Genomic DNA, 19,968 nt, shown 5'->3' on the forward strand with positions numbered 1-19,968 from the left:
GAATATCTCTGATGTTTTAATTAATTCAACAAATACTATATATGCCAGTTAGTTTTCCAGGTACTAGGCATATAGAACAGAGACAAACAAAAATCTCTGCTTTCAGAAAGCTTACATTCTCACATAGGGTAGATAAAAACAAGATATGCATATATTTTTAAAATGTAGTATATCACACAGTGATGTGTGCTATAGAGAAAAAATACACTGGGGACGGGAAACAGGAAATTCTGATGAAGTGACTGGGAAAAATCTGAGAAGGTGATTCTCGAATCAAGATCTGAAAATAAGTAAAGGAGCTAGATGGTTTTTTCTATAACTTGCCACAGACTGGTGACTAACACTGAAATCTCTAGTATAACTTCAGATATACTTTAAGAATTAATCATCCATTGCTTATTTACTATGATATGCAAAAATGTTAATCTTGATATATCAAAAAGGAACATTGCATGTTCTTAAACATCAAATTCATTATAAGTTAACTGTCAGCATACTTACAGGGGTGAAGCAACCTGTTGGGAATCTTTGAACTGTAGAACGAAATACGAAGCCCCTATATTTGAAAAAAGAGAATATATGACTTTCTAAATCTATTTTTAAAAGTGAGGACCTTTATTAACATTATTTCCTATCTTTCATTAAATATTCAAAATGCTAATCTGGATATGAAGAGAATAAATGAGGTTTAAAAGTCATTAGTATTGATTGTTAAGAATGTAACTAGAAAGACGAGTAAAATTATTAAAAGTAACTTAATTAGTGAGTATATACTTACCTGGAAGCGTGCTTGGGAACTGGTGCAGGAAGTATCTCATATTGCCCTGGTGAAAGCTGAACTGACTGTACAGAATGGACAAGGACACCAGAAACAAAAATATAGATCTTAAACTTATTTTATTATGTCATCATAGTCCTTTGTTTTATGACCATACCACATTATATAATTTATTTTCTATTTTAACAGTGGAAAAAGAAACATTTTCAAGGGTGGAACTTCCAAACATTCAACATATATTCATTATCATAATGAATTTTATGACTATGTGCCTGAGATGCAGCATAGAAAAATCCTGTACAATTGATCATATTTTAAAGGTACTAGATTTGACAAACCAGTTTGACCACCATTTTCTGAGCATGTTCTGTGGGTAAAACACAGTGCCAGCTGTGGGAGGGAAGGCAATGGTAAAGATATGGTCCCTAACCAGCAGGAGTGAGAAGATGCATACATAACTAATTCTAATATAAAACACTGTGATCAGGGCCAAAAGATCAGAAATTTGGGAGATGGGGGAGATTAAATCCAACTCAGTGATCTAAAGTTAATCGAGTTGGTGAGATTTCAACAGAGCTTTTAAGGATGATAGGACTTTTTTCAGAAAACTGAGGGAGGGTATTCCAAAAAGGAAGAACCTATGTAAGAGACTGACTCTCTGTGCATTGCTGAACTTGAGAGCTCTGTCTTGCAGAACTATCTGGAATCCCCTTGTTTTGGTCTATTGATTTGCATCTAGAGTACAAGAAACAAGGGAGTGTCAGGAATTAGTATGGCTGGAAAGTCTGATATGTGAAGGAAGCAAGGGAGAGAAACGAGAAGGAGAAGCAGGGAGAGGACTGGCCGGACTTCCAGAGCTTTCTATGTGAAGGAGCCTGTAGGAAGGAGTTACAGTATAAAATTCTAGGAAGAATCTGTCCCCCTATGAACAATTCCCTGCCCCCCATCCTCTATTATATTTAAATCAGATATTTAAATGCTTTTAATGAAAGCAAGGTATCCCTATCCTGGCATTATCTGCCACATGGCAGTTCAGCTATTATGTTTCACCCTGCAGCTGTCTTTCACATATTAATATACAATTTTTATTTCAGAGGCAGCTTTTTGTGGATAAAGTGATAACAGTAAATTAAAATTTTATGATGAAATACCCACATTGTCCTGATGCACCTGTGCCTTGTTAATTCCTCAATTAACATAATAAATACCAAGAAACACTGGTATTATTGTATCATACTATAGAATCAAAGAAACATATTTTAAGCAAGGACCTTCTGCAGGGTCATCAAAGTTCTATTTCTTGACTTGGATGATTGGTTACATGCATGTTTGTCTTCTGTTTTCTTTAAACAGTACATATATGGTTTATGCTCCCTTCTCTATGTATCTCTCCCTCTCTCTCTCACTTGCACTAACTTACTCATGAGCACACACACACAAGCAGGTGGTGAGAGAAGAAAGGGAACTGAAAAGGAAGAAGAAAAAAACACAAAACCTTAAAGCAGCTGTTTATTCATCTATACTCAGCAATCCACATAGATTTCTATAGTGAGTGCTAATGGAAAAACTCTTAGACAACATTAGCCTGGGAAGGAATATTGGTTACCCATAACATCTATATTTGTCAGACACTTTTTCCATAAAGTCTTGAACAGTCAGCTGCCTTACATAGGAGATTATCTCTCTGCACATTGCTAAACTTGCTGCAGACTATCCAGGTGGCTCCGTTTTCCTTGGTTTTAGTTATGTATTTGCAAAATGTATTTATAATTGCACTTTTTTTTTCTAATATCCTACATGTGTTTCTCAGTTCTTCATTTGTAAGGCTCAGTGAATCTCAGCGAACAATGTGCCCATAAAAATACGAGATTCTAGTTAATTAATGTTTCAATACATGCTGATTTGGCACTCAGACTCTTCCAATATTCTTGAGTCATAAAAACAGGATGATTTTAGAGTGGATACTTCATTCAATTATTTTGCACCAAGACCATCAATATCAGAAATTGGACTGATGTGAGAACAGTCAACCCTACTTAATAGGTCCTCCTTTGTGTTGTTGGTATGACAATATTTTGAGAACCCAGGCCCATAGATAGGTGGGTACAAAGGGAAGCAGATGTTTTTGCTCCTTTAGAAGCTCTATCAGAATAATCATAAGGTGAATGGCAGGAGCTATGTTTTCAGGTACTATTGGTAGAAATTTCATTACATGTATATTCTTTCTGAGAAGTAATGTCTCCTGCATGATATGGAAGCATCACTGGTTCACTGCATAGGCTTCTTCATGGTCTGAGAAATAGACAACATGGGATTTTTTTCAAAAAAGAAGCATGCCTAGTGATAACAATTATATTGTTCTTAATTTTACTCTACCCTTTAATTTGCAAAAACTTTGAAGGAACTGAGAACTACAAATGAGTCCTAGTCCCTAATAAATTCTCTGAATTTAACTTTCAAACTTTACGTTCATTTGCCACACTCTTGATATATTAATAAATGTATGTAACAGTCACCTCATTGCTTTGCAGTTGTTCTTCAAAAAGTTCAGCCTCAAAAAATATATATATCTTCTAGGGACGTCAGGAAAGACAGCAACTAGAAAGACATGGGACTCTCTTCTCTCCCAAAAAAATAGCTAGAGGACAGGCAGAAACGGCCTGGAAAAAAATCTTCTAGGGTTTAGGACACCAGGGGAAGGCTGGACACCACCCAGAAGAGAGAGAGACAAAGGAAAAGAATTGGAATGGCAAAACTGTGAGTTAAAAGTGGCATCTGCCCCTGCCAGCACCCTCCCCTACACTTGAATTCTCAAGCCTCAGGGCCAGCAGCTACAGGCAAAGTGGGGCCAGAGATCCACCTCCCCAGGAAAGGGGAGAGAGATGGACATAGCCTAAGGCTAACGTAGCTTTTGGCCCACAGATTTGGTCTGCTGTGTCCCACGAGCCCTACCAGGCCAGGAGGGAATGTGCTATTGTTTGCCATGGACTGAAGAGATCTGACCCTCTCAATCTTCCCCTCTACTGACGGGGACTGGTTGTTGAGGACACAGAGGGGAGTGGAATTATTTCCTACCTGGGAAAAGGGAGCGTGCTGCCAGTAAAGGCTGGAGAATTGCCTCTGAGAAGGTTTGAAATACAAGGTTCTTAGCCTCCAGGCAAGAACCTCTATCACACTGATCTGGTCCATGTTGCAGCAAACACACTTTGACCTGGCATTGAACTGAGAGGGCTGCCTAAGAGAGCTTACTGCTGGCAGACCAAGGAAGTGTATGTGAGGAAATTAAAAATAAATAAGTAAGACAGTCTTTTTCTAGCATTTACAGCTTCCCTTCCCAAGGCCCAAGGAAGCAGGTCTGCAACCCATTACTGGGTCCAAGCCCAGTTTTGAGCAACCAACAGGGACAATCATAAAGATCAAGAAGAGGTTGAATGAAGACTCAAAGAACATCAGTAACACAGAGCCTCCCACCACTAAAGTCTCACAAAAGAGAGAGAAATTGAGCATCTAAATAAACTCACCATCCTAATCAGATGTCTAGACATCAGGAAAAATTTATGAACCACACTAAAAAAATGGAAGACACGGCCCAAGAAAAGGAATATATCAAAGCCTCAAGATATGCAGGGTTTGGGACAACTAATCAATGAGATGAACACAAATTTCCAAATTCAAATTAATGACTTGAAAGAAAATATGACTAAAGATACAAATGACATGAAGAAGACATTGAATGAGCACAAAGAAGAATTTGAAAACCTGAATAGAAAAGTAATATGGGAAGCGGAGTTGGCCCAGTGGTTAGGGCGTCCGTCTACCACATCGGAGGTTCATGGTTCAAACCCTGGGCCTCCTTGACCCGTGTGGAGCTGGCCCATGTGCAGTGCTGATGCACGCAAGGAGTGCCCTGCCATGCAGGGGTGTCCCCGCGTGGGGAAGCCCCACGCGCAAGGAGTGTGCCCTGTAAGGAGAGCTGCCCAGCGCGAAAGAAAATACAGCCTGCCCAGGAATGGCACCGCACACACGGAGAGCTGACACAGCAAGATGACACAACAAAAAGAAACACAGATTCCCGTGCCACTGACAACAACAGAAGCAGACAGAGAACAGACAATTGGGGGGGGGGTGAAAGGGAGAGAGAAATACAATAAATAATAAATAAATCTTAAAAAAAAGAGAAAAGAAAAGTAATAGAGCTCATTATAGAGGGATGAAAGACATGATAGGTGAGATCAAAAACACATTAGAGGAGCACAACTGCTTGATGTGGCTCAAGCAGTTGAGCTCCTGCCTCCCACATGGGAGGTCCTGGGTTTGTTTTCTGGTGCCTCCTCAAAAAAAAAAATGAACAACAAGCAAAACAGATGAAGAAACCAACTCAGGGAAGCTGATGTGGCTCAGTGGTCAAGCACCAGCTTCCCACATATGAGGTCCCAGATTCAATCCCTGGCCCCCTGTACCTCAAAAACAAAAACAAAAAAATTATGGGCATACAACAGCAGACTCAAAATGACAGATGAAAGAATAAGTGATACTAAAGACAGAACAGTTGAAATTGAAGAGAGAAAAGATTGGGGAAAAAATGAGCAGGGGCTCAGGAAATTAAATGATAACACAAAACACAATACCATATGAGTCATGGGAGTTCCAGAAGGAGAAGAGAAAAGGTACAGAAAGAGTATCTGAGGAAATAATAGCTGAAAATTCTCCAACTCTCACAAGAAAATAAACTTACATGTCCAAGATGCAGAGCATACCCCAATCAGAATAAATCCGAATAGACCTACTCCAAGACACCAGAATGTCAAATGTCAAAGATAAAGAGAAAATTCTGAGAGCAGCAAGAGAGAAGCAAACCATCATATATAAGAGACACCCAGAAAGACTTAGTGCAGATTTCTCATCAGAAACTATGGAGGTGAGAAGATAGTGGTATGATACAATTAGGATACTGAAAGAGAAAAACTGCCATCTGAGAACTCTTTATCCAGATAAATTGTCCTTCAAATATGAAGGTGAATTTAAAATATTTGCAAAGAAGCAGAAACTAAGAGAGTTTGTAAAAAAGAATCCACCTTTGCAGGAAATATTGAAGGAAACCTTAGTACCTGAAAGAAAAAGACAGGAGAGAGAGGCTTGGAGAAGAGTATAGAAGAAAGAAAAGCAGAAAGAATAACCAAAGAGTAAAAAGACAGATGGAAATAAGACATGACATATGAAAACCAAAGAATAAAATGGTGGAAGTAAATAATGCATTTACAACAATATTACTGAATGTGAATGAATTAAACTCCCCAATCAAAAGATATAGGCTGGGGAAGTGGATGTGACTCAAGTGATTGGGCTTCTGCTTACCACATGGGAGGTCCTGGGTTTGGTTCCTGGTGCCTCCTGGAGAAGGTGAGCTGGTATGGTGGGCAGGTGCAGAGAACTGACACAACAAGATGATGCAACAAAAGAGACACAAAGAGGAAAGACAATGAGAGATACAACAAACCAGGGAGCTGAGGTGGCTCAGGTGATTGAGCACCTCTCTTCCTCATGGGAAGTCCCAGGTTCGGTTCCTAGTGCCTCCTTAAGAGAAGACAAGCAAACACAGAGACCATACAGCAAAAGGACTCAGAGAGCAGACAGTGACCACAAACAACAAGGAGGGGAATAAATAAATCTTAAAAAAAAAAAAAGATATAGGCTGACAGAATGGATAAAAAAGCATTAACCACCAATATGCTCCTGTAGACATAAGAGACTCAACTTAGACCCAGGGATACAAACCAGCTGAAAGTGAATGGCTGGAGAAAGATACTCCACACAAACAGTAACCAAAAAAGGAGCAGGAGTAGATGTACTAATATAGGACAAAACAGACTTTACATGCAAAAAAGTTATAAGAGATACAGAAGGCCATTATATATTAATAAAAGGGACAATCCCTAGGAGGAAATAACAGTCATAAATAACTATGCACCTAACCAGGGTGCCCCAAAATACATGAGGCAAACTGGCAAAAGTGAAGGGAGAAATAGACATCTCTACAATAACAGACACTTCAACACAACATTCACATCATTATATATAACAACTAAACATAAGATGATCAAGGAAACAGAGAACTAGAACAAAATGATACACTAGACCTAACACACATATATAGAATGTTGCACTCAAACTCAGTGGGTTATACATTTTTCTAAAGTGCTCATGGATCTTTTTTCAGTATAGACCACATATTTGGTCACAGTATAAGTTTCAATAAATAGAAAAAAGACTGAAATTATACAAAGAACCTTCTCAGATCATAATGGAATGAAATAAGAAATCAATAATAGATGTGAAAGAGGTAAATTCATAAGTGTGTGCAGGCTGAACAACACACTCTTAAATGATCATTGGGTCAAATAAGAAATTGTAAGTGAAATTAGTAAATATATTGAGACAAACAACTTACCAAAACTTACGGATACAGCAAAGGCAGTCCTGAGAGGGGAAATTTATAGCCTTAAATACCAATATTAAAAAAGAAGAGGGGGAAAAGGATTTGGCTCAACTGATAGAGCATCCATTTACCACATGGGAGGTCCAGGGTTCAAACCCAGGGCCTCCTGACCCATGTAGCGAGCTGGCCCATGTGCAGTGCTGATGGTGCAAGGAGAGCCACACTCAGGGGTGTCCCCCACATAGGAGAGCCCCATGCGCAAGAAGTGTGCCCTATAAGGAGAGCCGCTCTGCGTGAAAAAAGTGCAGTCTGCCCAGAAGTGGCACCACACACACGGAGAGCTGATGCAGCAAGAGGACACAAAAAAGAGACACAGATTCCTGGTGCTGCTGACAAAAATGAAAGCGGACACAGAAGAACACACAGCGAATGGACACAGAGAGCAGACAACTGGGCGGAGTTGGGGGGTGGAGAAAATAAAATAAAATAAAAAATAAAAAAAAAAGAAGAGGGAGCAGATGTGGCTCAAGCAATTGAGTGCCTGTTTCCCACATGGAATTTCCCAGGTTCAGTTCCTGGTGGCTCCTAAAGAAAAAACAAAACAAAACAAAACAAAACAAAAAACAGACATTGAGCAGACAATAAGCAAAATAACAGTGAGAAGACAACAAGCAAAAACAACAAGCAAACAGACAAGGGAGCCATCTCAGGGGTTGGGGGGAGAAGAGATAATTAAAATCAAAGATCTAACTGAACTAGTGGAGAAATCAGAAAAAGAACAGCAAGCCATTCCCAAACAGAAGGAAAGAAATAATAAAGATTAGCGCAGAAATAAATGAAATTGAGAACAACAACAAAAAATAATAGAGAAAATCCACAAAACCAAAAGCTGGTTCTTTGAGAAGATTGATAAAATTGACAAACGCCCAGCTAAACTAACAAAAAAGAGAGAAGATGCAAGTAAATACAATCAGAAATGAAAGGGGTGAAGTTACAACTGACCCCACAGAAATAAAAAGGATCATAAGAGGATATTATGAGAAGCTGTATGCCAACAACTAGACAACCTAGATGAAATGGGCAAATTCCTAGAAATGCAAAAAACAACCTACAATGACACTACAAGAAATACAAAAACTTAACAAACCAATCATACTTAAAAAGACTGAATCAGTCATCAAAAACCTCCCAATGAAGAAAGTCCAGGACCAGTTGGCTTCACAGTTCAATTCTACCAAGCATTTAGGAAAGAATCCTTTTTAACCTCTTCTTAAAAATTGAAGAGGAGGGAAAATTGCAGAACACATTTTATGAAGCCAACATCGCCCTACTACCAATGCCAGATAAAGACACTATAAGAAAAGAAAATTACAAACCAGTCTTTCTACTGAACATAACTCTAAACAAAATAACTGTTAATAGAATTCAGTAGCATATCAAAAGACTTACTACATCACGACCAGTGGGATTTATTCCTGGTATGCAAGGTTGGTTCAACATAAGAAGATCAATTAATGTAATATACCACATTAACAAGTTGAATGGAAAAAAACACATGATCATCTCAATCAATGCAGAAAAGGCATTCAACAAAATTCAGCATCCTTTCTTTTCTTTTTCTAAGGTACTGGGTCTGGGAATTGAACCTGGGACCTCATAAAGTGGGAAGTGGTGCTCAACAGCTTAAGCCACATCCACTCCCCCAGCATCCTTTCTTGATAAAAACACTTTTAAATATAGAAATAGAAAGGAAATTCCTCAACATGATAAAAGGCATAGATGAAAAATTCACAGCCAACATTGTTCTCAATGGGAAAGGTTGAAAGGTTTCCCTCTAAGATCAGGAACAAGATAAGGATGCCCACTATCACCGATGTTATTCAACATTGTGCTAGAAGCTGTTTTTGTTTTGTTTTATTTTCTTTATCTCCCCCTCCCCTAACCTGCTGTTTTTGCTGTCTGTGTCCATTCGCCCTGTGATCTTCTGCATCTATTTCTCTTTTTGTCTTCTCATCTTTATCCTCTAGGATTCAGAGGGATTCGATCCTGGGGACCTTTGATGTGGAGAGAGGTTCCCTGTCAATTGCGCCACCTCAGTTCCAGGTCTCTGCTGTGCTTCACCTTGACTCTCCCCTTCATCTCTCTTTTGTTGCATCATCATCTTGCCACGTGACTCACCTGTGTGGGCACTGGCTCACCGCACAGGCACTCAGCTTGCTGTGTGGGCACTCAGCTAACCATGCAGGCACTGGCTCGCTGCGCAGGCTCTGGCTCACCACACAAGGACTTGCGTGGGAACTCGGCTCGCCTTGAGCGCCCTCGGCTCTCAGCTCACTTCATGGGCACTCACCTCGCCACACAGGCACTGACTTGCCGCACAGGCATGCCCTCTCTTCTTCTTTTTCACCAGGAGGCCCCAGGGATTGAACCATATGGTAGGCAGAGGCCATATAACCTGAGCCACATCTGCTTCCCATGCTATAAGTTTTAGTTAGAGCAATTAGACAAGAAAAAAAAGTCATCCAAATAGGAAAAGAAAAAGTGAAACTCAGTATTTGCAGGTGACATGATCCTATATTTAGAAAATTCTGAAATGTCTGAGACAAAGCTACTTGAGCTAATAAACAAGTTCAGCAAAGTAGCAGGATACAAGATGAACACACAAAAATCAGTAATGTTCTGTACATTAGTATTAAACAATCTGAGGAGGAAATCAGGGGAAAAATTCTATTTACAAAAAAACAAAAAGACTCAAAAACCTAGGAATAAATTTAACTAAAGAAATACAGGACCTATATGCAGAAAACTACAAAACAATGCTAAAAGAAATTGTAAAAAGACCTAAACAAATGGAAAGACATTCCCTTTTCATGGATTGGAAGGCTAAATATCGTTAATATATCAATCCTACTCAAACTGATTTATAGATTCAGAGCAATCCCAATCAAAATTAAAACAGTCTACTTAACAGAAATAGAAAAGGCACTCACCAAATTCATTTGGAAGGGAAAGTGCACCCAAACAGCCAAAAGCTTTCTAAAAATGAAGAGCAACATCAGAGGAATTTCACTGCCTGACCTTGAAACACTACAAAGCTACAGTGGTCAAAACAGCATTGTACTGGCATAAAGACAGACACATTGATCAATGGAATAGAAATGAAAATCCAGAAATAAACCCTTACCTCTATGGCCAACTGGCTTTTTACAAACTTACCAAAGTGATGTTAATGGGACAAAACAGTCTCTTCAACAAATGGTGCTGAGAGAACTGGATATCCATAACCAAAAGAATGAAAAGAGAACCCATATTTCACTCTCTATACAAGAATCAACTCAAGGGAAGCAGATGTTTCTCAAATGTTTGAGTGCCTGTATTCCATGTGGGAGGTCCTGGGCTTGGTCCCTGGTACCTCCTAAAAACAAAACAAAGAAACAAACAAACAAAAAAATCAACTCAGGGGAGCTGCTGTGGCTCAGTGGTTGAGTGCTGGATTCCCACATATGAGGTCCAGGATTCAATCCTAGGCCCTGGTACCTAAAAAAACTTTTAAAAAGTCAACTCAAAATGAACCAAAGACCTAAATGTAAAAGCCAGGACCACAGAACTACTAGAAGAAAATGTAGGGAAATCTCTTAAAAGACCTTGTGGTAGGTGGTGGGTTCTTGGACTGTATACCCAAAGCATGAACAACAAAAGAAAAAATAGATAAAAGGGACCTCCCAAAATTAAACACTTCTGAACCTCAAAGGACTTTGTCAAAAGAGTGAAAAGGCAGCCAATTCAATGGGAGAAAAATTTTGGAAGTCACATATCTGATAAGGGTTTAGTAGCTATGATATATAGGGAGATGCTACAACTCAACAATAAAGACAAACAGCCCAATTAAAAAATGGGCAAAAGACTTGAATAGACATTTGTCCAAAGAAGAAATACAAATGGTGAAAAAATACATGAAAAAGAATTCAACATCGCTAGCAATTAAGGAAACGCAAATCAAAACTACAATGAGAGTGAAGTGGATGTGGCTCAAGTGATAGAGCTTCCACCTACCATATGGGAGGACCCGGGTTCAATCTCTGAGGCCTCCTGGTGAAAAAGAAGAAAGAGAAAGTGTGCCCGTGTGGCAAGCCAGTGCCTGTGCGAGTGCTTGCATGGTGAGCCAGTGCCCACGCAAGTGAGTGATGCAGCAAGATGATGATGCATCAAAAAGAGAGACAAGAGGAGAGTCAAGGTGAAGCACAGCAGAAACCAGGAACTGAGGTGGCACAATTAACAGGAAACCTCTGTCCACATCAGAGGTCTCCAGGATCAAATCCCAGTGAATCCTAGAGGAGAGAAAATGAGAAGAAAAGATAACACAGACAGCAAAACAACAACAACAACAACAAAAAAAAAAAAACAGCAGGGTGGGAGGAGGGGAAAGGGGAAAAATAAGTAAATAAATCTTTTTTAAAAAATCAAAACTACAATGAGATATTATTTCACACCTATTAGGATGGCCACTACTAAAAAGACAGAGAACTACAAGTGCTGGAGAGGATGTGGAGAGATAGAAATACTTAGTCACTGTTGGTGGGAATGTAGAATGGTACGGCCACTGTGGAGGACTGTTTGGCAGTTCCTAAGGAAGTTGAATATAGACTTGCCATGTGACCCAGCAATACCATTACTAGGTATATGCCCAGAAGAACTGAGAACAGGGACATGAACAGACATCTGCACACCAATGTTCATAGAGGCATTATTTACAATTGCCAAAAGATGAAAACAACTCAGGTGTCCATCAACCAATGAATGGATAAACAAAATATATATACATGGTGGAATATGGCACACCCGTAGGAAGAAATGAAGTCATGAGGCATATGGATGAACCTGGAGGACATTATGTTGAATGAAGCAAGCCAGACACAAAAGGACAAATACTGTGTGATTGTGCTACTATGAACTAAATATATTGTATAATCTCATGGACTTAATTAATTGAATTTGGGTCACTAGAAAATAGAATGAGGGAAGCAGATGTAGTTCAAGTGATACAGTTTCCTCCTACCATATAGGAAGACCCAGGGTTCGATCCTTGGGGCCTCCTGGTGAAAAAAAAGAAGGGTGTGCCTGCTTGATGAACCAGTGCCCATGTGGTGAGAGAGCCCACGCAGTGAGCCAGTGCCTGCACAAGTGAGTCACACAGCAAGATGATGATGCAACAAATGAGAGACAAAGGGGAGAGTCAAGGTGAAGCGCAGCAAAGACCAGGAACTGAGGTGGCACAGCTAACAGGGCACTTCTCTCCACATCAGAGGTCCCCAGGATCGAATCCCAGTGAATCCTAGAGGAGAAAAAATGAGAGGAGAAGACCAAAAAAAGAAATAGATACAGAAGATCACACAGCAAATGGATACAGACAGCAAAAAACAGCAGGGTGGGGGAGGGGAGGGGAGGGGAAGAGAGAATTAAATAAATAAATAAATAAATCTTTAAAAATTTAAAAAAAGAATGAGGTTAGAGAATAAAAAGCTGAGGGTTAACTTGTCTAGAATTGGTAAAAAGGATGTGTGCTAATCTATGGAAATGAATAGGAAAAATGAAAACCCAACATAATGTCTGAAACTACCAGTACTATTATGTGGTTATGAAAGGGGTTAAAAGGGAAAGTCTAAGGTCATGTATACTACTAAAAGGAAAGAAAAAAAAAAAGTAACATGGAACTGTATAGCATAGTAAAACTGCATGTGAAATATGAATATGGGTAAAATTGCATTTATAAGACTGTTTTTCTTTGACACTATACAAATATATGTTAACACTATAAGATGTTAATATCAAACAAAAAAACAAACATTATGCAAAGCAAAAGAAACCAGATGCAAAGTATTATTAATAGATATTGTATGATTCCATTTATATAAAATGTAAATATAAATGAATATACAAAGATGAAGTTAGAGGGAAGCTGATGTGGCTCAGTGTTTGAGTGCTGGCTTCCCACACATGAGGTCTCAGGTTCAATCCCCAGCCCTGGTACCTCAAAAAAAATTAAGTTAGATTTAGTGGCTATGTAGGGCTGGGGAAGGACTGCTAAAGGGTATGGAATTTTTCTTTTTGGAGTAATGAAGTTGTTCCAAAAATTTTGTGGTAATAAATGTACAACATTGTGATTATACTAAAAGCCATTGATTATATACTTTGGATAGATCTCATGGTATATGAATATATCTTAATAAAACTGCTTAATAAATATGTAAGTAATTGTGCAAGAATAGCCAGAAATAGCAGCTATGTATAGCAGGGAGACCATAGAGAGATCGAGGAGTAAAGAACTTTCATGTTAGTTTATTATTATTATTATTATTATTACTGAAATAATGAAAATGCTCTAATGATGATTGAGGTGATGAATGCACAACTATGTGATTATATAAAATACCATTGAATGTACACTTTGGATGAATTGCATGTTATACTAATATTAATTAATAAAATGAACTTGTTTTAAAAAAATCTGCTAAATAAGCTAAATTTGAGGGCTTTTTTCCCCCTTTAAATGGATTGCTTCAAGCTCATCTACATTTCGTGCTTTGTTATCCCAACATTTAAATCCTGAGTTCCAAAAGTGGCCAGCACCTTCCCTAACCAAGCCAGCTTACATCTCTATAGAAGGGCAAGTGTTCGAAATCACTGCCTATTTCGAATTAAAAATGAGTAACTGGATTGCTGTATTGCTTTTCCTAAACAAAATTCACCATTTTACCACTCTCCTGACCATGCTGAACTCTCGAGGTGTGCTGGCTGCTGAAAGCTGCAGAACGTTCAACCCTGATGTCTGCCACCACGCCCACGGTATCACTTGCCAGCCCCTTCTTGGGCACAAAGTCTTTCTCTATTGATATCTTCCTTGCACAATGAAAAACCATCCTGTTGAAAATGGCTTCAATGGTTATTTTACCATGGAGCATTTTGCAAATTAACATGTCTTCAGAGATAACATCATCACAGCTATAAACCCAGCTAACAAAAGATCGATGAGCCAGTCAGATTTTTAATGCCCATGCTTTGATTCAACCTCAGTCTCTTAGCTGTTCAAGGATGTCTTTTGAACACATTAAAATGCCTCCTTTGATTTATTTTCCAATTTGATAGGGTCACTCTTTGCAGCCTGGCTACCTCCTTTTGACCTAAAACAGATATGGGGAAGGGGGAAGAGAATCACCAGATTTGTTTCTTTTACATGAGCCTCATCTTCTAAAGCAATGCCAAAGCTAATCTGGACAGAAGCTTTGAGAAATTTTAAATTTCGTTTACTTGAGATTTTCATTGAAATATTTCCAACCTAGGAAGTAAGTAAGAGCATTTTTAAAACAGTAAACGTAAAGAAATAAACGATTAAGAGAAAAATGCTAGTTGGGAAAAATTTTTAATTCTTTACAAATAAGCATCAAAAAAAGAGTATTGCTTACACATTGAAAACAATTCAAAATCTACAGAAAGATTTTTAAAAATTAAAAGTAAAGTTTCCTTGCCCCCTACAGAACCCTTAATCCTTTCCTAAATGGAAACCACTGTTAATGATTGCTTAGGTATCTCTCAAAGAAAAAATACTATGCATTTAACATTTTATATATATACATGTAGATTTGGTTTCATTTATACAAATGGGATTATTCCATAAATATTGGTTTCATCTTGATTTTTTTTCATTTAATAATATGTCTCTGAGATGCTTCCATATCAACACAATAGATTTACCCCACTATTTTTAATGGTTGTACTGTATGCCACTGTATGGATGCACCATCATTTAACTAGACCTCTAGTTTAACACAACTATATGCCACATATAGTTCTGTACTTTTTTTTTTTAAAGATTAATTTATTTCTCTCCCTTCCCCCCCCCCTCCCCTCGGTTGTCTGTTCTCTGTGTCTATTTGCTGTGAATTCTTCTTTGTCTGCTTCTGTTGTCAGTGGCATGGGAATATGTGTTTCTTTTTGTTGCATCATCTTGTTGTGTCAGCTCTCCATGTGTGCTGTGCCATTCCTGGGCAGGCTGCACTTTCTTTCACGCTGGGCGGCTCTCCTTACGGGGCACACTTCTTGCGCGTGGGGCTCCCCTACGCAGGTGACACCCCTCCGTGGCAGGGCACTCCTTGTGCGCATCAGCACTGCACATGGGCCAGCTCCACCCAGGTCAAGGAGGCCCGGGGTTTGAACTGCGGACCTTTCATGTTGTAGACGGATGTCCTAACCACTGGGCCAAGTCCGCTTCCTAGTTCTGTACTTTTTAAAGAACATCTATAGGGTAAATTCCTGGATAGTGGAATTGCTGTGTTTAAGGCTATGTGAATTTAAGATATTACTAGGAATTGCCAAATGGCCCTCCAAAGTGTTTGTACCAATTTGTATTCACATAAACAGTATATGAGATTATCTGTACTCCCTTTTCCAATACTGGGTATCATCATAGTGAAATTACTGATCACTTGGTAGGTGAAAACAATATCTCACTGTTTGTTTTTTCTTTGTAATTATTAGTTGAAATTAAAAATCGTTTTATTTTATTATTTAATTTTTTATTGTCTTTTTTTTAAGGATATGTAGATCACACATAATATTACATTAAAAAATACGAGACTCCCATATACCCCACTCCCCACCCCCCACTCCTAAAAATCACTTTATGTTTTAGTTACTGGTATGTCTCCTTGTGAATTGCTAGTTAATTTCTCCCACAGTTCTGGAAGTTAGAAGTCTGAAATCAAGGTGTCACCAGGATTGTGCTTCCTCTGAAGTCTTTAGGGAAAATCTGCTCCGTGCCTCTCTCCTGGCTTCTGGCAGTGGCTGGCAATCCTTGCCTTCAGTCTTCAGATGGTGCTCTCTCCATCTATCTGTGTCCAAATTTCTCTTCTTGTAAGGACACCAGTCCTATTGGATTAAGGGCCCACCCTACTCTAGTATGACCTCATTTTTTTTTCTTGAAATAATTTCAGACTTACAAGAAAGTTGCAAAAATGATACAAAAACAATACATAGAACTCCAATACACTCCTTCACCCAGATACCCAGATCTGCCAGCTCTCAGTATTTTGGGACATCTAGTATATCATTCTATCTATATACCTACCTATTATGTAAACATTTGAGAGGTTTCTTTTGCTTAATTTTAAATGAGAATATATATTTAATTGGATTATAAAAGAACATGCCTCATTTTTTGCCCTTGATGTGAGTGCTGAAGCCAGGCAGTTGGTAAAGTTTTCTTAACACCCCCTTGCATCTTCCTAAGGGTAATGCTACACTCTCCTTAAAATGATGGATCTTGTTCACTATTGACTCCCTGGTGATGGCTTGGGTGGTATCATTTTCTCCCTGTCGGCTAACTGCGGGCAGACTGCTGAACTGTGCCGTCTGGCACAGACTTAGTTGCCTTCAGCCTGTTTGGAAGTTACCCTCGCATGTTGATTTCAAGCTTATACTTTAAATTTCCTCTTTTAAATCACTTGATCCATGTTTACAAGTTGAAAATATAAGCAGTGTATTAAAAGCGGTATCCGACCTGTGCTCTGCACGTAGAATTGCAGAGCAGCGCAAACTTTCTTTCCTGGAGGGCATTTTGACAAGGTATCTTCCTTTCCTCAACTCCACTTTATGACCAAAAGCAGGAAATGGCTGGATATATTAGGGCATTTCCATATTTAGAAATCTTTGCCACTATTAAAAATGAGGTGTAGAAGAATAAACAAGGGTGTCGAAAGATTCACAATTATATTGCTAAGAAAAGAGTTCCAGTTCTCTGCTAATTACAGGCTAGGTGATTTAGATGAACCCTCCCATTGCACACAACTAGAAATGAGGGATAAAATATTTAAAACAAAAAGGTTTTAGAAAAACATGGAATTACTGACAAGATAATAAGGAATTCAAAGACCCAAACCAAGAATCGCAAGAATTTAGGGAGGTAAGTGGTTCAGACTAAACTCAGCAAAGAAACAGCTGGACTTAGGGGAGCTTCAGAGCCCTGGAAGGATTCAGAGGTCAAGCCTGGGCTGTCAGTGGTAGGGGTTTAATGAGAATCCCACCCATAGGAAGTGGAGATCCTACAAGGGCACTTCCTGAGAGTAAACCCTCTCACCTTACCCCATGGCCAGGGGCCTATAGGGTTGCCTTGGTGCTAAGCAGAATTGGGAAAAGAGAAACCATTCCTGAGAGATTATAACTATGTGCTAGTCTCTTTCATGGATTCCAGCCCAAATTCACATCACTGGGGTTATCTAGGAATACATAAGAGGTGCATTTAAAGTGTTACCAGACTGGTAGTTCCCGTAAATATTAACAGACCCAAAAGCAAATGTTCTCTGGAGTAACTTCTAAAAATAATTTTTCAAGAGCAATGAGCTACACACAGTCAAAGATAATCACATATATAAAAACAGAGTGCTTTTCCCCCCCGTAGTGCTCCCGGGCCTGCCTGTCTGTGCTGAGTCGCAGACCTCGTCTCTGATCCGTAGGATTGGGTTTGTTAAAGTTGTCAAGAATAAGGCCTATTTCAAGAGATACCAAGTGAAATTTAGAAGACGACGAGAGGGTAAAACTGATTACTATGCTCGGAAACGCTTGGTAATCCAGGATAAAAATAAGTACAACACACCCAAATACAGGATGATAGTTCGTGTAACCAACAGAGATATCATTTGTCAGATTGCTTATGCCCATATAGAAGGGGATATGATAGTCTGTGCAGCTTATGCTCACGAACTCCTCAGGTATGGTGTGAAGGTTGGCCTGACAAATCATGCTGCAGCATATTGTACTGGCCTGCTGCTGGCCCGCAGGCTTCTCAACATGGACAAGAGCTATGAAGATCTATGAAGATCTATGAAGGCCAAGTGGAAGTAACTGGAGATGAATACAATGTGGAAAGTATTGATGGTCAACCTGGTGCCTTCACATGCTATTTGGATGCAGGATTTGGCAGAACTACCACTGGAAATAAAGTTTTTGGGGCTTTGAAGGGAGCTGTGGATGGAGGCTTATCCATCCCTCACAGTACCAAACAATTCCCCGGTTATGATTCAGAAAGCAAGGAATTCAATGCAGAAGTACATCAGAAGCACATCATGGGTCAGAATGTTGCAGATTATATGCGTTACCTGATGGAGGAAGATGAAGATGCTTACAAGAAACAGTTCTCTCAATATATAAAGAACAGCATAATGCCAGACATGATGGAGGAGATATACAAGAAAGCCCATGCTGTTATACGAGAGAATCCAGTCTATGAGAAAAAGCCTAAAAAAGAAGTTAAAAAGAAGAGGTGGAATTGTCCCAAAATGTCTCTTGCCCAAAAGAAAGATCGGGTAGCTCAGAAGAAGGCAAGTTTCCTCAGAGCTCAGGAGTGGGCTGCTGAGAGCTAAACCAAACTGCAATTTCCTATGAAGATTTTTTCATACAAAGACAACAAACTTATCAACTTGCTATTTCTGTGTTAAGCTCTTGTTATAAAACTAGAAAATACCATGAAAAAGTTTATTCGCATATTTACTTGAAACAAAGTTCACATCTACTTCTTGGGCCTCTCTTCTCCCTGACAGGAGTTATGTACACTTCTTCCTAAAAAAAGCTGGCAAGCAACAGACAACCATCACTAGTAAATAATTCTTCCATTCATTTATTGTAACCACGTGAATAATGGGAAGAAAATGTACCTTCAAATATTCAATCTTAAAAGTGGTGTTAATTCGTGGCTTCAGTTTTTCTTGAGAAAACTATCCAATGAACGACACAACTTTAACACACTAACTGTAGCTGGGTGAAAACTTTCAGCAGGAAGTAATGGATCTTTTCTCTAAAAGGTGTTTAATTTTATGGAGATGTTGAAATATACATACCAGAGCTGAATATACATAAATTCGAAAATAACATAAAAGGGAACAAATACTAACCCTACAGACAAGCTTACATGGAAAAAAAAAACATTAGATGGATAATGTACATGTTTTGGAAAAGTTCTTCAGCCAACAGGAAATACTATTTGGAAATGGAAAATTATTAAAAAGTCTTTCATGCTTTATTGCAGGATCTTGTCTTCCCACATAGTTTAAGTTCTGGATATAGTTCTAGATTGGATCTTAAGATGTCAGTTTTGAAGATGGACACTGAATTTAGGGTCCACATGAGAACACTTAGCCAGCTTTGGCTAAAAATTGGTAGTTAACGTATTGTCAAGTAAAACTTCCTGAGGAACTTTGAATTTTAGGAGGGTCAGTTAAAGAGCCACTTAGGAAACATGAAACTATGGATACTTTGTCTAAATGAGGTTTAAAATATATAAGTCTATAGTACAACCATGCTCTTAACCCAACATCTGTTTTATGAAAAAGTTTACCTACTTTGCAGTCAATTTCTGTTAATGTGCAAACTTTACCATGCTAAAACATTAGTAAATTTGTTTAAATTTTCTTTTAAACAGCAGCTTCAATGTAGTTTCCAGCAATGGTATTTTGGCTAACAAATCTACAAAATACGCTCTATGGAATGAGGGTTTTCACAGCATTATTTTTTAAGTCTTTAGTCAAAGTAGTTGCACAAAGGATGCAACGGGGAATGTAATGGCTTCTAAAAGGGCAGGAATGAAATCTTTTGGTCCTATTGATTCTGTACTTCCTGACATTACATTATTATCACATGTGTTTTAAGATGATGGTTTCTCAGCTAGGCCCAGTGGAAAGATGTTTTGTGTAACTGGCAGGGATCTCTG

At 38.8% G+C, this 19,968-nt stretch overlaps 1 protein-coding gene and 1 pseudogene across 2 annotated transcripts in view; one reads left to right on the forward strand and one right to left on the reverse strand.

Moving 5' to 3' along the window:
• STPG4 (sperm-tail PG-rich repeat containing 4) overlaps positions 1–19,968 on the reverse strand; it is a 66,100-nt gene that overhangs the window by 35,804 nt on the left and 10,328 nt on the right. For both annotated transcript variants that reach the window (XM_071208805.1, XM_004447342.2), the window contains exons 4-5: positions 779–843; positions 502–556 (exon numbers count right to left, since the gene is read on the reverse strand). In XM_071208805.1, coding sequence (XP_071064906.1) covers positions 502–556; positions 779–843 — 120 coding nt within the window. The remainder of the gene's footprint in view (positions 1–501; positions 557–778; positions 844–19,968) is intronic.
• Positions 13,982–18,688, forward strand: LOC139436794 (large ribosomal subunit protein uL18 pseudogene; annotated as a pseudogene).

This window comes from Dasypus novemcinctus, chromosome 17 (assembly GCF_030445035.2).
Source record: "Dasypus novemcinctus isolate mDasNov1 chromosome 17, mDasNov1.1.hap2, whole genome shotgun sequence".
NCBI lineage: Eukaryota > Metazoa > Chordata > Mammalia > Cingulata > Dasypodidae > Dasypus > Dasypus novemcinctus.